This window comes from Branchiostoma belcheri, unplaced genomic scaffold, assembly GCF_001625305.1.
Source record: "Branchiostoma belcheri isolate BF01 breed outbred unplaced genomic scaffold, Haploidv18h27 scaffold66, whole genome shotgun sequence".
Classification (NCBI taxonomy): Eukaryota; Metazoa; Chordata; class Leptocardii; order Amphioxiformes; family Branchiostomatidae; genus Branchiostoma; species Branchiostoma belcheri.
In genome coordinates this window covers 1,795,618-1,809,271 of record NW_017804309.1, presented here as the reverse complement: position 1 = coordinate 1,809,271, position 13,654 = coordinate 1,795,618, and the positions used below count along the sequence as shown (strand labels likewise).

Below are 13,654 nucleotides of genomic sequence, written 5' to 3'. Positions count from 1 at the left end.
ACTTTTTTGTTTCACAAATTCTTCCCGTGATAAAGCATCCATATTTGGTCTTCATGCTTGGGTAACTGCAAAAGAAACAAAATACTAGTAACCTGCTTGGATTCAAACTACGTTTTTTTGCTAATTAGCTAAATAGAAAATGACTTTTATTGTTTGTTGCTTCCATCATTAGCACCCTTATAAGATAAAAAACAAAACTTCCTGGAACACTTTTGGTTAGATGGCTCATCAGATCACTTAATGTATCGCAGTTCATTGCAATTAGCCAGTTGAGGTTTGGAAGACAAGCTCTGTAGCCATGAGATTCAATGTTTTCCCAGCTATCCATCGTTCGACAAGCTTAACTGACCACAGGCAGGTACTTGTGAAATGAAAATTAACATCCACGGCCATAAATTATCCAGAAATTACTGGAGGCAATTTTCCAGATTCCTGATTTTCCATGTCGGCAGCGACCTTTCTGCCTGACAACTGGAGTTCTCTTCAAGGTCAGTCCGAGCAGAATGTCGACTCTTCTTGGCCAAACTTCTGCCCTGTGTGCACCACTGCCTCCCACTATTGACCTGCACTGGTTTAATCGACAGTGCAATATATCCGGGGCCTCCGCGGGAAAGCATCCAACTGAGTCGCAGCAAACAGACCCTCCGTTTGTGGCCAAATATTTCCGAGGATTATTGGCCTTTTCCGACGTGCAGCTTGAGTAATCCAATTAAGTGTTCGCAGGCGAAGCTCATCTGTTGCAGGGACCACAAAGCGTTTGGCCTCCCCCCTCCCAATCAATACGCAAGAAAACAATAAATTCTGCGCAGTAATTTGATCCCCTTTGAGCGTAAGCATCTTGAGAGCTACCAGTAATGTTTAGATAATCTCCAAGTAGATGTAGGGATGGAAATTGTGAAGATTTCTGGCAGGCTGCACAGTCTTTTGGTGCACGCTGGGAGAGCTGCTTGTCAGGAAAACATTACAACTCCCAACATCTGCATGGAGATCAGTATTTAGTCAGCCTCCAAGCAGATGTAGGGATAAAAAGTCCTGATGACTTCTTGCGGACCATTTTTCCTGACACTCGTGGCTCCCAGGAAAGGTTATGATTTTGTCTCCCAAAGTCAGCTTGAACATATTTGGGAAGCTGGCAGTAACAAGTTCTCTTCCGTGTTTTTCAGGTCGTGGCCACGTCTGAAGCGAGTACTGCGATTGGCCCTCCCGGTCCAGGCCCTTCTGTTCCTTGTGCTTCTATTGGTTAGCCTCCTGCCACTGATGTGGGAGCCAGAGTGTTGCACAACTGCGAACAACTTACATCGCTCCATCCACCCGACCTTACGCCACATCAATGGGCCCTCCCCTACCTAGTCCACCCACGTTGTACGCTCGCCGTACCGCTTGGTTTCAGCGAGACTCATTAAGGAGCACCACCAGGGAAATTTGCTCTCCCTCGCCAGAAATTCCCTCCCCTCTCCCTTATACTCTGTGTTCACAGTCTGCAGGGTGTGACCAGCAAAGCAAAGAAAAATGTTATGAAATATGTATATATGCTAAGGTTTCTGCAACTTTTAGATCTATGAAAGTGAAGTAGTATATGATGAAATGTATATGCTATGGGGTTTTAAAAACTTTTAGATTTGTGAAAGCCAAGAAAAAATATGTGTACATAAACCGAGGTTTTGATTTTTTGGGGATGTCCCAGTCCAACTCAAAGTATGTACATGTATATCAAGGTAAGGTTTTTAAAACATGTAGATTTTTGTGGAAATAGTCGTGAGATTTTTACTATTGAAGTGCAACTCATTATGATGAAGTTGTAAGTATCTATTTTTATGGCCAGGGCCTTTTTATGTGTCCCTTATATTTACACTGTAAATTTAATGTACAGAAAAAGTGCAACTATCAGGGTTTTTTTTACTTGCCCTGTATCCAAATATATTAATTACAGGACATGTAGTTGCAGAGTTGTAGTTTTTTTAACTAAAAATCCCTATCTAAGTTAAGTTTTCACTATTTAAGTTATGTAAGTTTTACAAGAACAGGATTTTGGATTTTGATTTTTGCCATTTTTACCAACTTTTCAGGTAAGTATTTAGTAGTGTAATCTTTGTATTATTAGACAACATCTCTTGCCTTTTATCATACCAACATCTTAAGTAATGCAATAAAACTGGTTTTGAACATACTTAGTATCATGGTGTTTATTTTGTCATTATCACTATAGACACCAAAAAGGAGAGGGAACAAGACATTGCATTGGTGTTGCCTGAGGACTTGGAGGTATGGTTAGGCTGGTGGCCAACCGTGTCCAGACCAAGTTTTTCAAAAGTGGCCCGGGCCAGCCGAGTATCAAACGTCCAAAAAAAGTCACGTTCTGTTCGAGATGAGCGAACTGGAGCTACTAGGCTACTGACTACTCCCAACCCTGTGGCGACCTTCATGAATGGTTGGGGAGTTGTCCGAAGCAAAGTCGTGGGAAGGTCCTGATGTGTCCAGGCTTATGTACAACCTGCTCCGGATTGGCCCGAAAATGGCTATTCTGCCTCATTAGACTGGTAATCGTCCATCCCTCTGGCCACTTTCCTGATAGACTTTCCAGTGTGATCACAAGGGACAGAACAGAAATACAGGCATGTGCAAATATGACCACGCCTTAATACAAATCAACTTTCAGTCTTTTTTAAATTTCTTTGGTCATTTTCACCGATACGATCGTATCGAAAAATAGAATAATCCCGTCATGGTAGAATGCAGATTCATACACAAGGAAAATGTTTATGAAATATTAATATATATATAACATACACCTATCTGCTGTTGTCTCCGCTTTACCGGGCTTTCAAACACGCTTCAGCTAAGAGATTACCAAATGGTACAGCAATATAAATCTACGAGTGACAGATACAACCATAAAGCAAATAAACTACACATAATATGATATTTATCCTCCCCCGTTGTTGCCTGTAGGCTTTATTTCTGTTATATACCTGAGAGATTAGTTCTATAAACCCGTTATCCTCGGCGCACGTGAGCTATAGTAGATATACAGGACGGTTCTGGTATGAATGTTATTAGTAGTTTTATAAGATGTCTGTTACATCCCCTTTCCGCTAGAGGTTGCGACCGATGATCTTCCAAATATTCGTCAGATCGCTCGACGAATGTCATAGTCAACGGATTTTAAACGTTGTCTGCTTTATTATCCTTTTTGAAGGATAGCAAAACGATGTAAAAGTATGATTTTTTTAAATGATACTTTTGCATCGTGCATGTATATTCAAATTATGAACTCAAGGGTCAAACAAGTCTAGTGGAAAGGGGGCCTTCTATATAAACGCGTGACTGAGTTAGCAGCACCGTGGAGTTACTAGATCTCTATACCGGACGGTTCCGGTTTGAATGTTAGTTTTATAGGATCTGTTTCTGCTCTAGAACCGTGCGTTTGCCGCTGTGACGGATCCGTTGTGGCTCGTGTATACTCGCCTGTCTCACCACATAAATTAATGAAACAGTTGTATTGATCAGTTCGCGAGATATGCCGGTATTACGGTTTCCCGAGCTTGGAACTCAGCCAAGAAGGTAGAGCGAGAGCCCGTCTTCGAATAGATCCTCAAGGAGTTCGAAGTCTTTTTGGTTAAAAGGTTTGTAGGAATCAAGACTTGCGTAACGGTTATAAGACGTCCCTTGGCATCACAGTGAATAAAAAGCTCCATCTTAAGTTAAATGTATCGACTGAATTGGCGTTTTAGTAAAATTTTCATATTGTGTTCCGTTAAGCTTTCGGGGTTCTCGCTGAAAGCTTTGTGCATAGCTAAGGAGTACGTTATATAATGAAATATTCTGTACATTAGATGCAGTGTGCGTAAAAGGAACTACCGAGATGGATGGATGTTCATAATATACGTGCCGCAACTCACAGATACCAATGGAGACTGTGGTGCACGAGAGTACATTTGTGAAGCATACTTTGAGTACACCGATGTGAAAAGTGACAGATGTATGTGTACAGAATTGCGGCTCACAGGGCAACTACTAGTATATTTATAGCCCCGCTTTCTTGCTCATCTTGTGTCCGAAGTAAAGATGCGACCGTGCCCTGGTCTTCCTGAATACGTACTCTCTTGTAATCTCCAACCGGGGGCATGTTGGCCCTGGAGCAGAGAAGCTGACCTATGTAGGCCCTCGAAACAGTGCGGCGTCCAGGCTAAAGTTTTGAATGTTGGCGGAAGTATCAGGACAGTAACACCTGTACATGGGTGGAAGCACAAACCGTTACAGCCAGGCGACCGTAGCCTCCACCACACCTGCCTAAGGGGTTGTGGACAGTAAAATTTGGCAAAATATAGGGTGAATGATTGCCCAGGAGAGTAACCTGGAGTAAGAGTAACATTTCCCTTCAACTTAAGCTGCGCGGGCAAATGAAACCCTGCAGTGGCGCAACCCCCTGGCAAATTACTCTCCATATTTGGCTAAATTTTACTGTTTATCAGCCAGCGTGGTTAGTCTGGACTAAGGCGGATGCAAGTCGGCAACTTCTCTCACCGAGCCGAATTTTAGCGCAATGCAGCTTCGCTACGACTTGCCTTTGTGACCGCGCTGGGTCAACCCTACTCCTCTTGTTAAGTGTGCTGGGTTCATTACGCGGAGAGGTTTGACACCTTAGGCTTACACCTGAAGCCCCCCATTCACTGTACACCCCTCTGCATTCTCAATCTAGGAAGAAACATGAGTTCAGCATTTGCGTCGTAGCAGCAGATATAGACAGGACCTGAGGTATTAACATTCGTTGAAGGAGACAACACTGGCCTCATCAGCCCTAAGTACGGTCAAAGGGCAGAGTTTAGCCTGGCTCCCGACGGACACAATAACATCATCAGCTGCAGTCGGTCCGAGATGGCCGCCACTTAAGGCCGGGGTTATAATGTGCGGCGGGGAGGGTAATGGGCTGTGCCACAGTTTACCAAATGGTCGCTCCATCAGGCCGGGGTGTAGCCTGGTTACCGGCCTCTCCTGGGGCTTCTTCTTTACTTTCCAGCCGATCTCGGGCGTTAGCTAGAAGTGCAGTGCTACTTCGCTAGGGCTCGCGTATTTAGCCGCGGCACAAACACACAAACCCCTACGGTTACAGTGTTAGGGGTCTCTTACATCATACGGTAAAGGATGACTCTTGAGACTAACGCATGGAGCTCCCTCTTTCCGTCTTGACGTGACCATCTGCAATGACAAATGCGATGCCTTGCATCCAGGCCCGGGCTCTCTGACTACTGTAATAAAGTGTAAACTTCTACAGCTGCCTGCCCAACTTATCCCGTCCCCGAGACAGCCGGTGTGCGACATCCAGACGGGGCAAAAACCTACCGAAATAGCCGAGGAGCCCCAGGTTGAAGCCCTGGAAGAGACTTGAAGTGAGCAGGAGCGGCTCACAGAGAGCTTACATTAGATCAGAAACACAGACCAAGAAGAGTGGCTGGTGTGCCGAGGCTAAGTGCAGCGGAGCGCGGCAACACGCGGCGCAAATGGGCCGTTTTCGGGTTTGAGTCGGCAACGTTACGACTCGGGTAAGATCGCATATGGGTCCTTCAGAACACGTAGAAGCGGCGGAGTAACGTTTTAACTTTAACTGCCACCCGGGGAATCTGCCGACCTGCTCTGTCCCGCGTTTCACTTCAAAACACCGGCCCTGATCTCAGAGTGGATAGATGCCTTTTTGTTCTCCAACTGTTATTGAGAAGTGTGGTGGGTTCTTTAATTTTGTACTACAAACATACCTACTTCATCTGTTCACCTGTACTTAGCCCGCGGGCCCGATAGGGCATGAATGTATAATAAAGGTTATCATTATTATTTAATGAGATCGATGTGTGACAAAACACCAGAGATAAAGAAATGACCTACAAAACTCCACAAAAGGCCTGTAGAACGCCACCTGGAGCCAAAGCCATGCACCTGCTCGGAGACTACGCTATCCAATCAGTTAGGCAGCAAGCTCGCCAAACGAGGACCACACAGAATGGTTACAGAAACAGACTTGGAAGTTGTATCAGTGCCAATCTGCCGAGCGCGCGTCTTACCAAGCGATCATCGAGTTCTTGCGAATGAGGCTTTTGAGAGATATATGTCTACAGGTGTTAATCGCTGTCACACGCTTCCAAGTAAGTTGCACATAAAAAATACGTCGAGAAGAAAAAGTGAAAAGAAAGCGTATCCCAGGTTGGCAATACCAGCATAAGTGGGTGTGTTTTTTTCCCTTTTCGGACTACTTGGAAGAGAATGTGTCACAGCGCAGAGGAACTGTCCTACGTGTCATTAATTAGGTGCCCGTCTGCTGGGAAGGACCATTTAGAACAGTGACAGGGGCCACCCTAAGTCTGTATCTGTATCACAGACGCTTCGTGGTTAAAGAAACACGCGAACGTATTCCAGGTACAAAGAAAACACCGTAAAAAATTAGCCACAAATAAGCCTGGGCCACAGGACATCTGCTTGGAGATTTACGTCAGTCGCGGCACGGTTCACATTGCACAAACACGTGCGTTAGTGACGTGACGTGACGTGAAATACGGCCGGCTCTACACGGGACGGGACGGACGTAAATTGCGTCAGGTGTGCAGCTCTCTGCGTCATGTATGCCGCCGAACCATTCAATCCACGGTAAGTACAATTCCCGAGATGAAACCTTCCGATGTTGTTTTCGCGTTTTATCTATTTTTGAGGACAGCAGTTTTGTACAGCATTTGTACGGCAAGCGTTTCTTGTGTGGTAAGGCACCAATGTATCATTACAACGTCCGTAGTAACATTATAGTCTTCAAATGATATATGTATGTTTTAGTTTGCATCTTCGGCGCAACACACCTGCTTCCCTGGTACATGTTGCGACAGGAGCTAGTCATACGCGTTCACTGAATGACCTGTCCGTATCTAGAGACAAAACAAGAAACGAAATGCAGTTTGTAGAAAAAGCCTGGTAAGTGCGGCACCGCTGTGCTCGTTCGTTTGTCTTTTCTTGTTTGGATAATAAAAAATTAAAGTTTAATTAAAAAAACAAGTGATAACTTATCGAAGGCTTATCGTAAGAATCTCTCGCTATCACGGGCAGATTGGGTCCCGAGATTCTTGGGACCTGACCAGGGGAATGATCGCTAGAAGCGTGATGTAGTCAGGCCAGTTTCCTCCCAACCCATCCCCGAACGCGTGCAGAGGACGCGAGGCTATTTTTCCCTCAGAAAACAAATGCCCATCGAGACCTTGGGAAAACTCCAACATGCCGATGCCACAATTTTGGCCATGTCTCCGCCTCCCAAGACGCCACTCAACCGTCTTTCAGCGATTGACAGACGGCGAGGAACGCCTCGGCCGACGTCGCAGAAGGAATCTGGCCGGCTGTGCAATTTCAGACGTCGGCTCTGCGGCGATCCTTATTAATTTGACCGGGATGAAGCCGTGTTTATATTCATAAACGGTTGTCGTGGGCAAGGCAGCGTGACTAATGGGCACAGAGGCTTGATGGACGGTCTAGTCTGTTCATCCCGATCTCCGGCCTGGTCATCCCTTGCTATCCTGGTCATCCCGGGCAGGAACATTGTAACCCTCGACCTGCGGGCGTCTGCAGCCGAGGCTAGCTGCAGCGCTCACCTAGGGATGAAAAAACACGGAAAAACAGAAAATGAAAAGTAAAAAAACAGTTAATTTACGGACGGGCGGTTTGGGGGAAAGTTCGGCGTGTCATCGCGCCGGGAAAATATTGCCTGCCCTTCGGCACGGGGATGTCAGCGGTGAGAGGCGCTCCGTCCAGCCGGAGTGATGTACGATCGGGGCGCCCTCTGCCAAGTCCGCGCGCCCTCCAGCAAATATTTGTTATGGGTAGACAAGCTGATAGCCGTTCTAATGGTGAAGTCTCTCCTGCCAGCTTTGCTGGCTTTCTAGAAAGCCTGTCCAAGGCCTGAATATTTCCAGGATAAGTATAAGGTCTATTCATTTATCTACCATTCATTTATTCATTCATTCATTCAGAAAGGGAGACGAAACAAACAAGTCTTAATCCAGGTGTATGCAGACCTGCAGCAGAAGTGTCTGTGTAATGTACAGTAAAGACGTTAGTACGTAAACGTGCCTTGTACGCTAGTCAGAAAAGGACAAGAAACGGCCACGAATACTAATGCAAAAAAGTCAACTCGGAATCGAAGTGTTGCATTTTTTTCTTAGAAACTATCGACACGAAACTCAGATGCGTTATACCAGTTAACCCGTACACGAAGAAAGGTGCCGTGAAAAGTGAGAATTTAGGAGTTAGGCCAAGTTGCGCGGTGGGAGAACTCAACGCTGATGGAATATGATGGATCTGTTATCAACTCCGCTCGACATAATGTAAAACACGGACCTCGGCGACCAAAGGAGGATTCAATTATATTTTCCAATCATACAGGTGTTTTTGTCGCCGTGCCCCCGTCTACCGCCCGCACGGCATCATAAAGACAAACAAACAAACAAACAAACTCTGGTAAAACCCAAGCATAATCGTAGCACCGGTTTATTTTGTGGCGTTTTAATGCCTTTCCAAGTAAGGAGTGCGCGTGCGCCTCACAACCAGTACTATAACCCCCTACGGAAAACCTCTCAAAAACTGAAAAAGACGCCCAAGCATCTTCTTGCATCTCACAGTCCAGACCGAGTTTAAAACATCGACAACATGCAAAGTACAGCCACATGGCATAACTTTCCAGTCACAAACCAATTCATACCGAGAAAAAATGTCCTGAATCATCATCTCCGCCGATCTTCCCGGAGCTGACGTGCAGACACTAGCTTCGCGCTGCGCCACGCCTTCCATAACTTGAGGCGCGCGCATCTTTCTGAGAAAACGCCAAGGCTGCTCTTTTCGGAAACAGCCCACGATGAATGGCCCTTACCCGGCTTCATGCAGGTTAGAGCCATATGCTAGCCGGCGCCCGTGCCTCCAGCGCAACCCGACATACATCATACATGATATGATCGCCATGCAACATCGCGCGCGCTCCGTCAAGTTCAGGGGCGCTCTTGTCCAGGGCCTGTTTCCGACTCGCTTCTTGCCGTTTGCAAGTAGAATAGGCAGTTAAATTCTATCGTCGTAGAAGTATAAGCAAACACTGAAAGCACACGCACGCACGCACACACACACAACTAACTTAGCAGGCTCCATATGTTTCACATCGGTTTGGGGCTGATTGTGTGATTTTCAATTACTACCGTGTTTCGATGGGCCCGGTTTCCACCCCAGAATGCCAACATCAGTACACCCTCCTCGGAGCCTGCTTGGAGACTACTAGCACGCACACACCTACACAGGGACGTGCTAACGGTGCTAAACCATCACAATCACCACGTGGCTGCTCAGGACTCGGCACAACCACGCGTCGTGTGGAGGGGGAAGCCGGTCTCCCCGAGTTGTTCCCTGTTTACCCTCCTCAGTGTTTACCCCGATGAGTATCGGAGATGTTTACCGGTGATTAGCAGCCGGCGGGCTCGCCGTTGGTTGGCCGGTGCTCGCGTGGGTCTGCTTAGCATGAAATTAAAGCAGTGACGACTCCGTAATAAGGCGGCGGAATCTATGCAGATTGATGAAACACGACAAGACGGGCGGCTAATGTACCCGGCAAGCCGCCGCCAAAATCTTATAGCCTTTACGGGGTCACGGAGGTGTCATTCTTAATGTTGAAGTCAAGTAAATCTAATTGCAATTGGTACACGCCGCTGTACGGGCAGGCGGGACCGGCCGAGCGCGGCGACACCATGGAGCTCCTGGACACCAGGTGAGTGTTGTACCGCCCCTCTAGCGGGGCGCTGGGCGGGGCAGGGCGGGAGGGAGGCCGGGGGCTCCCGTGGACCGGTACGGCGGCCGGACCGCGGGTTTGTGTGTGTGAGTTGGAGATGGTGAAGGCCAGAGCGGTGCAGGTGGTGCTGATACCCGATCCCCTTCCCACGACCCGTCTGGGGGCGAAGCACAGTAAATCATCCCGTAGTCAATACTTCTCCGGCCCGGCCACGCTTCCCGGACCCTCCAACTCTTATTACAACCATCAATAATGCAAATAAAACGACGGTCGGACTCTTCCTGCGGCCATCCCGGTGGTCACTCCGGCCACATTCGGACAGAACGCAGCGCCAGAACTCGAACCGTCCGCTCCCTTTCACTTCCTATGCAGATCTAATTAGCACCCGGGCTTCGCCTCCAGAATTCTTTGGCCGATTCACCGTAAAAGTTTATGCTTTCACTGATAAAACAATTTCGACCAGAGCGAACAATGCCGACCACGGCGTTAGCATGGACAAAATAGAAACCCAGCGGCTCCGAGTGGCGGGTGGAAAAAGGGAGCGGACAAAACGCTTTCTCTCTGGCGAGCATTGTTTCCTACAACAGGGCCGCGGGAAAGAAAGTACCCCAACAAAAGGACGGGCTGAAAAGCGGCGCGGGTCCCTCGGGTTGGGAAAGGCACTGACCTTCGGGGTTGGGCAAAACTACAGGAAACGTTTCAGCGACTATTTTCCTCCGGTAACACGAAACCGGGGGAATGTAAGGACTCTTAGACGCTTTTTTCTTTAAGTCCGGCTGTTTTCTTGTAAGGCAGTCTCCCCACCCTGCGTGGCATGTACAGGGGTCTTCCGTCTTAGCCTCTATACCCTCCGTTCTAATGCCTGCTGTTTGTTTCTGTGGTATAACCTTCAACTGCTTCAACCCCATCTTCTTCACACAAACGCACGGGACGTTCTTACGGTCGCATAAATACAGATTAAGCGCTACTGAGGACCCAGGGCCCCTATATGCACCGTGCCTGTAACGTTATTACCATCACAATAGCGGGAGCGTATCTGGGTTAGGTTATGTCAACGACACTCCGATCATTGCAACGTTCTAAAACTTTTTGAACCCGCCGTCATTCCCAATTTCTTTCACGCCCGCGGTGCTGAGGCTCCGCTTTTGTGTCGCGCAGAAGTCGGACTGTTATCGTGTAGGGTTTCCCCGTCGATCCGCGCCGTTACAATTTGTCAGGATCAACTGGATCCGTCCCGGCACGCAAGAGGCATCCCTCTCCGGGAAATCCTCGGGAAGAGGAACGCAGTGGTGGGCCCTGTGCCTGTGCTATCATCGCGCGGGTCCTGTATGTGGTGTTGTGACATGTTCCGCTTCAGTGGATCCCTTTATGGAGAAAAGTCCAAACGCCGCGCCCCAGACTCGGAAAGCATCAATCTCCGCCTCATCATCACCTCACCGCGTGTTTCCGCACGGCTCCTCGGCCTCAGAGATGAGCTTTAGAACTCAGCAAAGGAGCTTCGTAAGGTACCGGGGCATCGTCTTTATTGTGGTAGTCTGACACTCCCTTTCCACTAGAGGTTGAGACCGTTGAAAGACCAAATATCATGACATATCGTTCATCGTAGACAAAGACTGATTTTCAAAAGTTTAGGATGTGTTTGTTATCTTCTAAATCACACTTTTACACCTTGCATCATAATGTGAAAGCAATGCAAATACCTATTTTGTTTGCTAAACAATCGCCGTCTAGTGGAAAGTGGGCTTATAACGCAACCCACGATCAGTATTAGGTACTTCTGGAAGCACGCGTTCATTGTGATGTTAAAAATTCGAATTTGTAAAATATTCCACCAATAAGGTTCGGTTGGCGGAATTCGAAGAAAGGCGCTTTGTCGCGCATTTTGAGCACCGTTCTTATTGTGATCCTAAAAATCAATGATTATTGTTTGGAACTTATCCGTAGAAAACACAGCCAGGGTCGGAAACCATCAATCTGCCGCTCATCAGCCCGGGGCGGGCGCGGAGTTTCCCTCCTCCTACGGCCGCGGAAATGAGCTATAGATCTCAGACATGGAGATTTGTATTAAGTACTCGGCAGTATTGTGAAACACCGCTCAGGAACTTTCGGAACCGTATTTCTTAAAAACCTGAAATGAAATAAGTAATAACCTGGGGACATTATTGTGTACTTACGTGCATCATGCTCCTTGTAAGCTTTCAGCCCCTTATTTCTGTTTAGAAATGCAGAAGCCCAATGATGCGTATATACCTTTTAGTTATGTTTATTCTGATCGTCAGATTGCCTGACTTCATTCTGGAAACAATCGAGTTTCTCAGGTATTTTTGGAGTAATCTTCATTGGAGATATTGCGTCTGTAAGAAGACAGGTAGCTTTTGAGGTAGCATATTATCTTTCAAACTCAAAGTTTTATACCGTAGAATGTGAGAAGTTAGGATAAATATTCATCATGAGCGTGTAGATGAGATGTAAAAATACGCTCAATATTGGGCTATATGAAACTACTGTTTTATATTATTCATTCATTCATTCGTTCGTTCATTTTTTACTGTTTCGGCTGTGGGTAACATACAGCCAGGTCCGCCCGACTAGCAAATGGCCGTCACAAAGAGCTAGCCCTGGGGACGGTAGCAATACACAACATACAGCGAAACATGTATAACATTTTTCTAACGAGACTACACGTACTCGTTTATTTACAAGTCTTTCTAAGAGGATAGAGCTCAAGTAGCATATCAAAAATGTGTGGTTATACTAATGACGCGTAAAAGCAGGCATGGCGCATTTCGAAGCAATTCCACGTACATGTATATAGAATGAAAGTTTAGAAACATTACAGAGTAATCAAAGAAGTACTTGGGTTTCTTAAGGATGGTTTGATCTGATGTTTTAAGATCTCCGAGGAAGACTCATACCTAAGCTACCGGCTGATGGTACTTATAGATGGTGCAGGTTTCACAGACTTTCTCCACGCACAATATGTCAGACTCGGCTCTCGGTATCTTATACTCTTTAAAACGGCCAATAGATGGTGTATTCTTGTGAATTCTTCACTTTTTATATCTTTCCGTGGTTTCACGTTAAATCACGCACCATTCACTGGGCACCACTATGGTAGATCTGCGGATCGGAAATGTACCGTCACCCATCCAACCATGTGTACCTTTATGTTGGCATTTCTTGTGAAAGTAATGTTTAACCAGTTTAGGTCAATGACGAGCTTATCTTCCACTGGGCGTGACAGAAAATACAGACGGTATTATGTATTCTATATACTTCTTCGCACTTTCGTTGCTCAAATCTTGCGTTGGTCTCAAGAGTTCTGTCGCAAAATGTATGATTTATGCCAAAATGGGCTTCACTCTTGCTTTGGAAATCAAGTTGACCTGGAGTATAAAGAGGTTAAACAATAATGTGAAAGTAAACGTGACAGTGAGACCTACAAAAATGTCTTACTGAACCTAAAATCTGTGGCGGGCCAGGAACAAAATTAAGTCAGCGTGCAAGACGCTACACCATAGAGCGCGACTTGGCAACCCACAATTACAGCGCTTCCTTTGAAAGGGTAGCGACTTTGTACGTCTCGGCATAATGACCCCGGATTGAGGACACCCCGCTCTAAAGGTGTAGTTTCCATCATTTTACGGGTCAGTCCTATAGAGTCTTGCCTGTCGTGCAGTGCGCGGTTCCACATACTGGTCCCTTTCCACGAAGGCGACGACAGTTGTGAGCGACCATCATAACCCTCATAGTAGCTCAAACAGGTTTCATTGATACTCGTAAAAAGGTGTATTTTGTAAGTTTTGTGTATTTTGTTTATACAGTTATAGGTATACAAATCCAATTTTAGTCGCTCAACGGTCT

General features: G+C 46.5%; 2 protein-coding genes across 5 annotated transcripts in view; both read left to right on the top strand.

Moving 5' to 3' along the window:
- Positions 1-2,167, top strand: part of LOC109483798 — a 56,527-nt gene extending 54,360 nt beyond the window's left edge. For all 4 annotated transcript variants that reach the window (XM_019786919.1, XM_019786920.1, XM_019786921.1 and 1 more), the window contains one exon: positions 1,164-2,167. In XM_019786919.1, the coding sequence (XP_019642478.1) occupies positions 1,164-1,350 (187 nt within the window). In that variant the 3' untranslated portion in view covers positions 1,351-2,167. The remainder of the gene's footprint in view (positions 1-1,163) is intronic.
- Positions 2,168-9,577: 7,410 nt separating this feature from the next.
- The window catches only part of LOC109483794 (neuronal PAS domain-containing protein 3-like), an 84,188-nt gene continuing 80,111 nt past the window's right edge, over positions 9,578-13,654 (top strand). Inside the window, exon 1 of the mRNA XM_019786905.1 lies at positions 9,578-9,769. Coding sequence (XP_019642464.1) covers positions 9,669-9,769 — 101 coding nt within the window. The 5' untranslated portion in view covers positions 9,578-9,668. The remainder of the gene's footprint in view (positions 9,770-13,654) is intronic.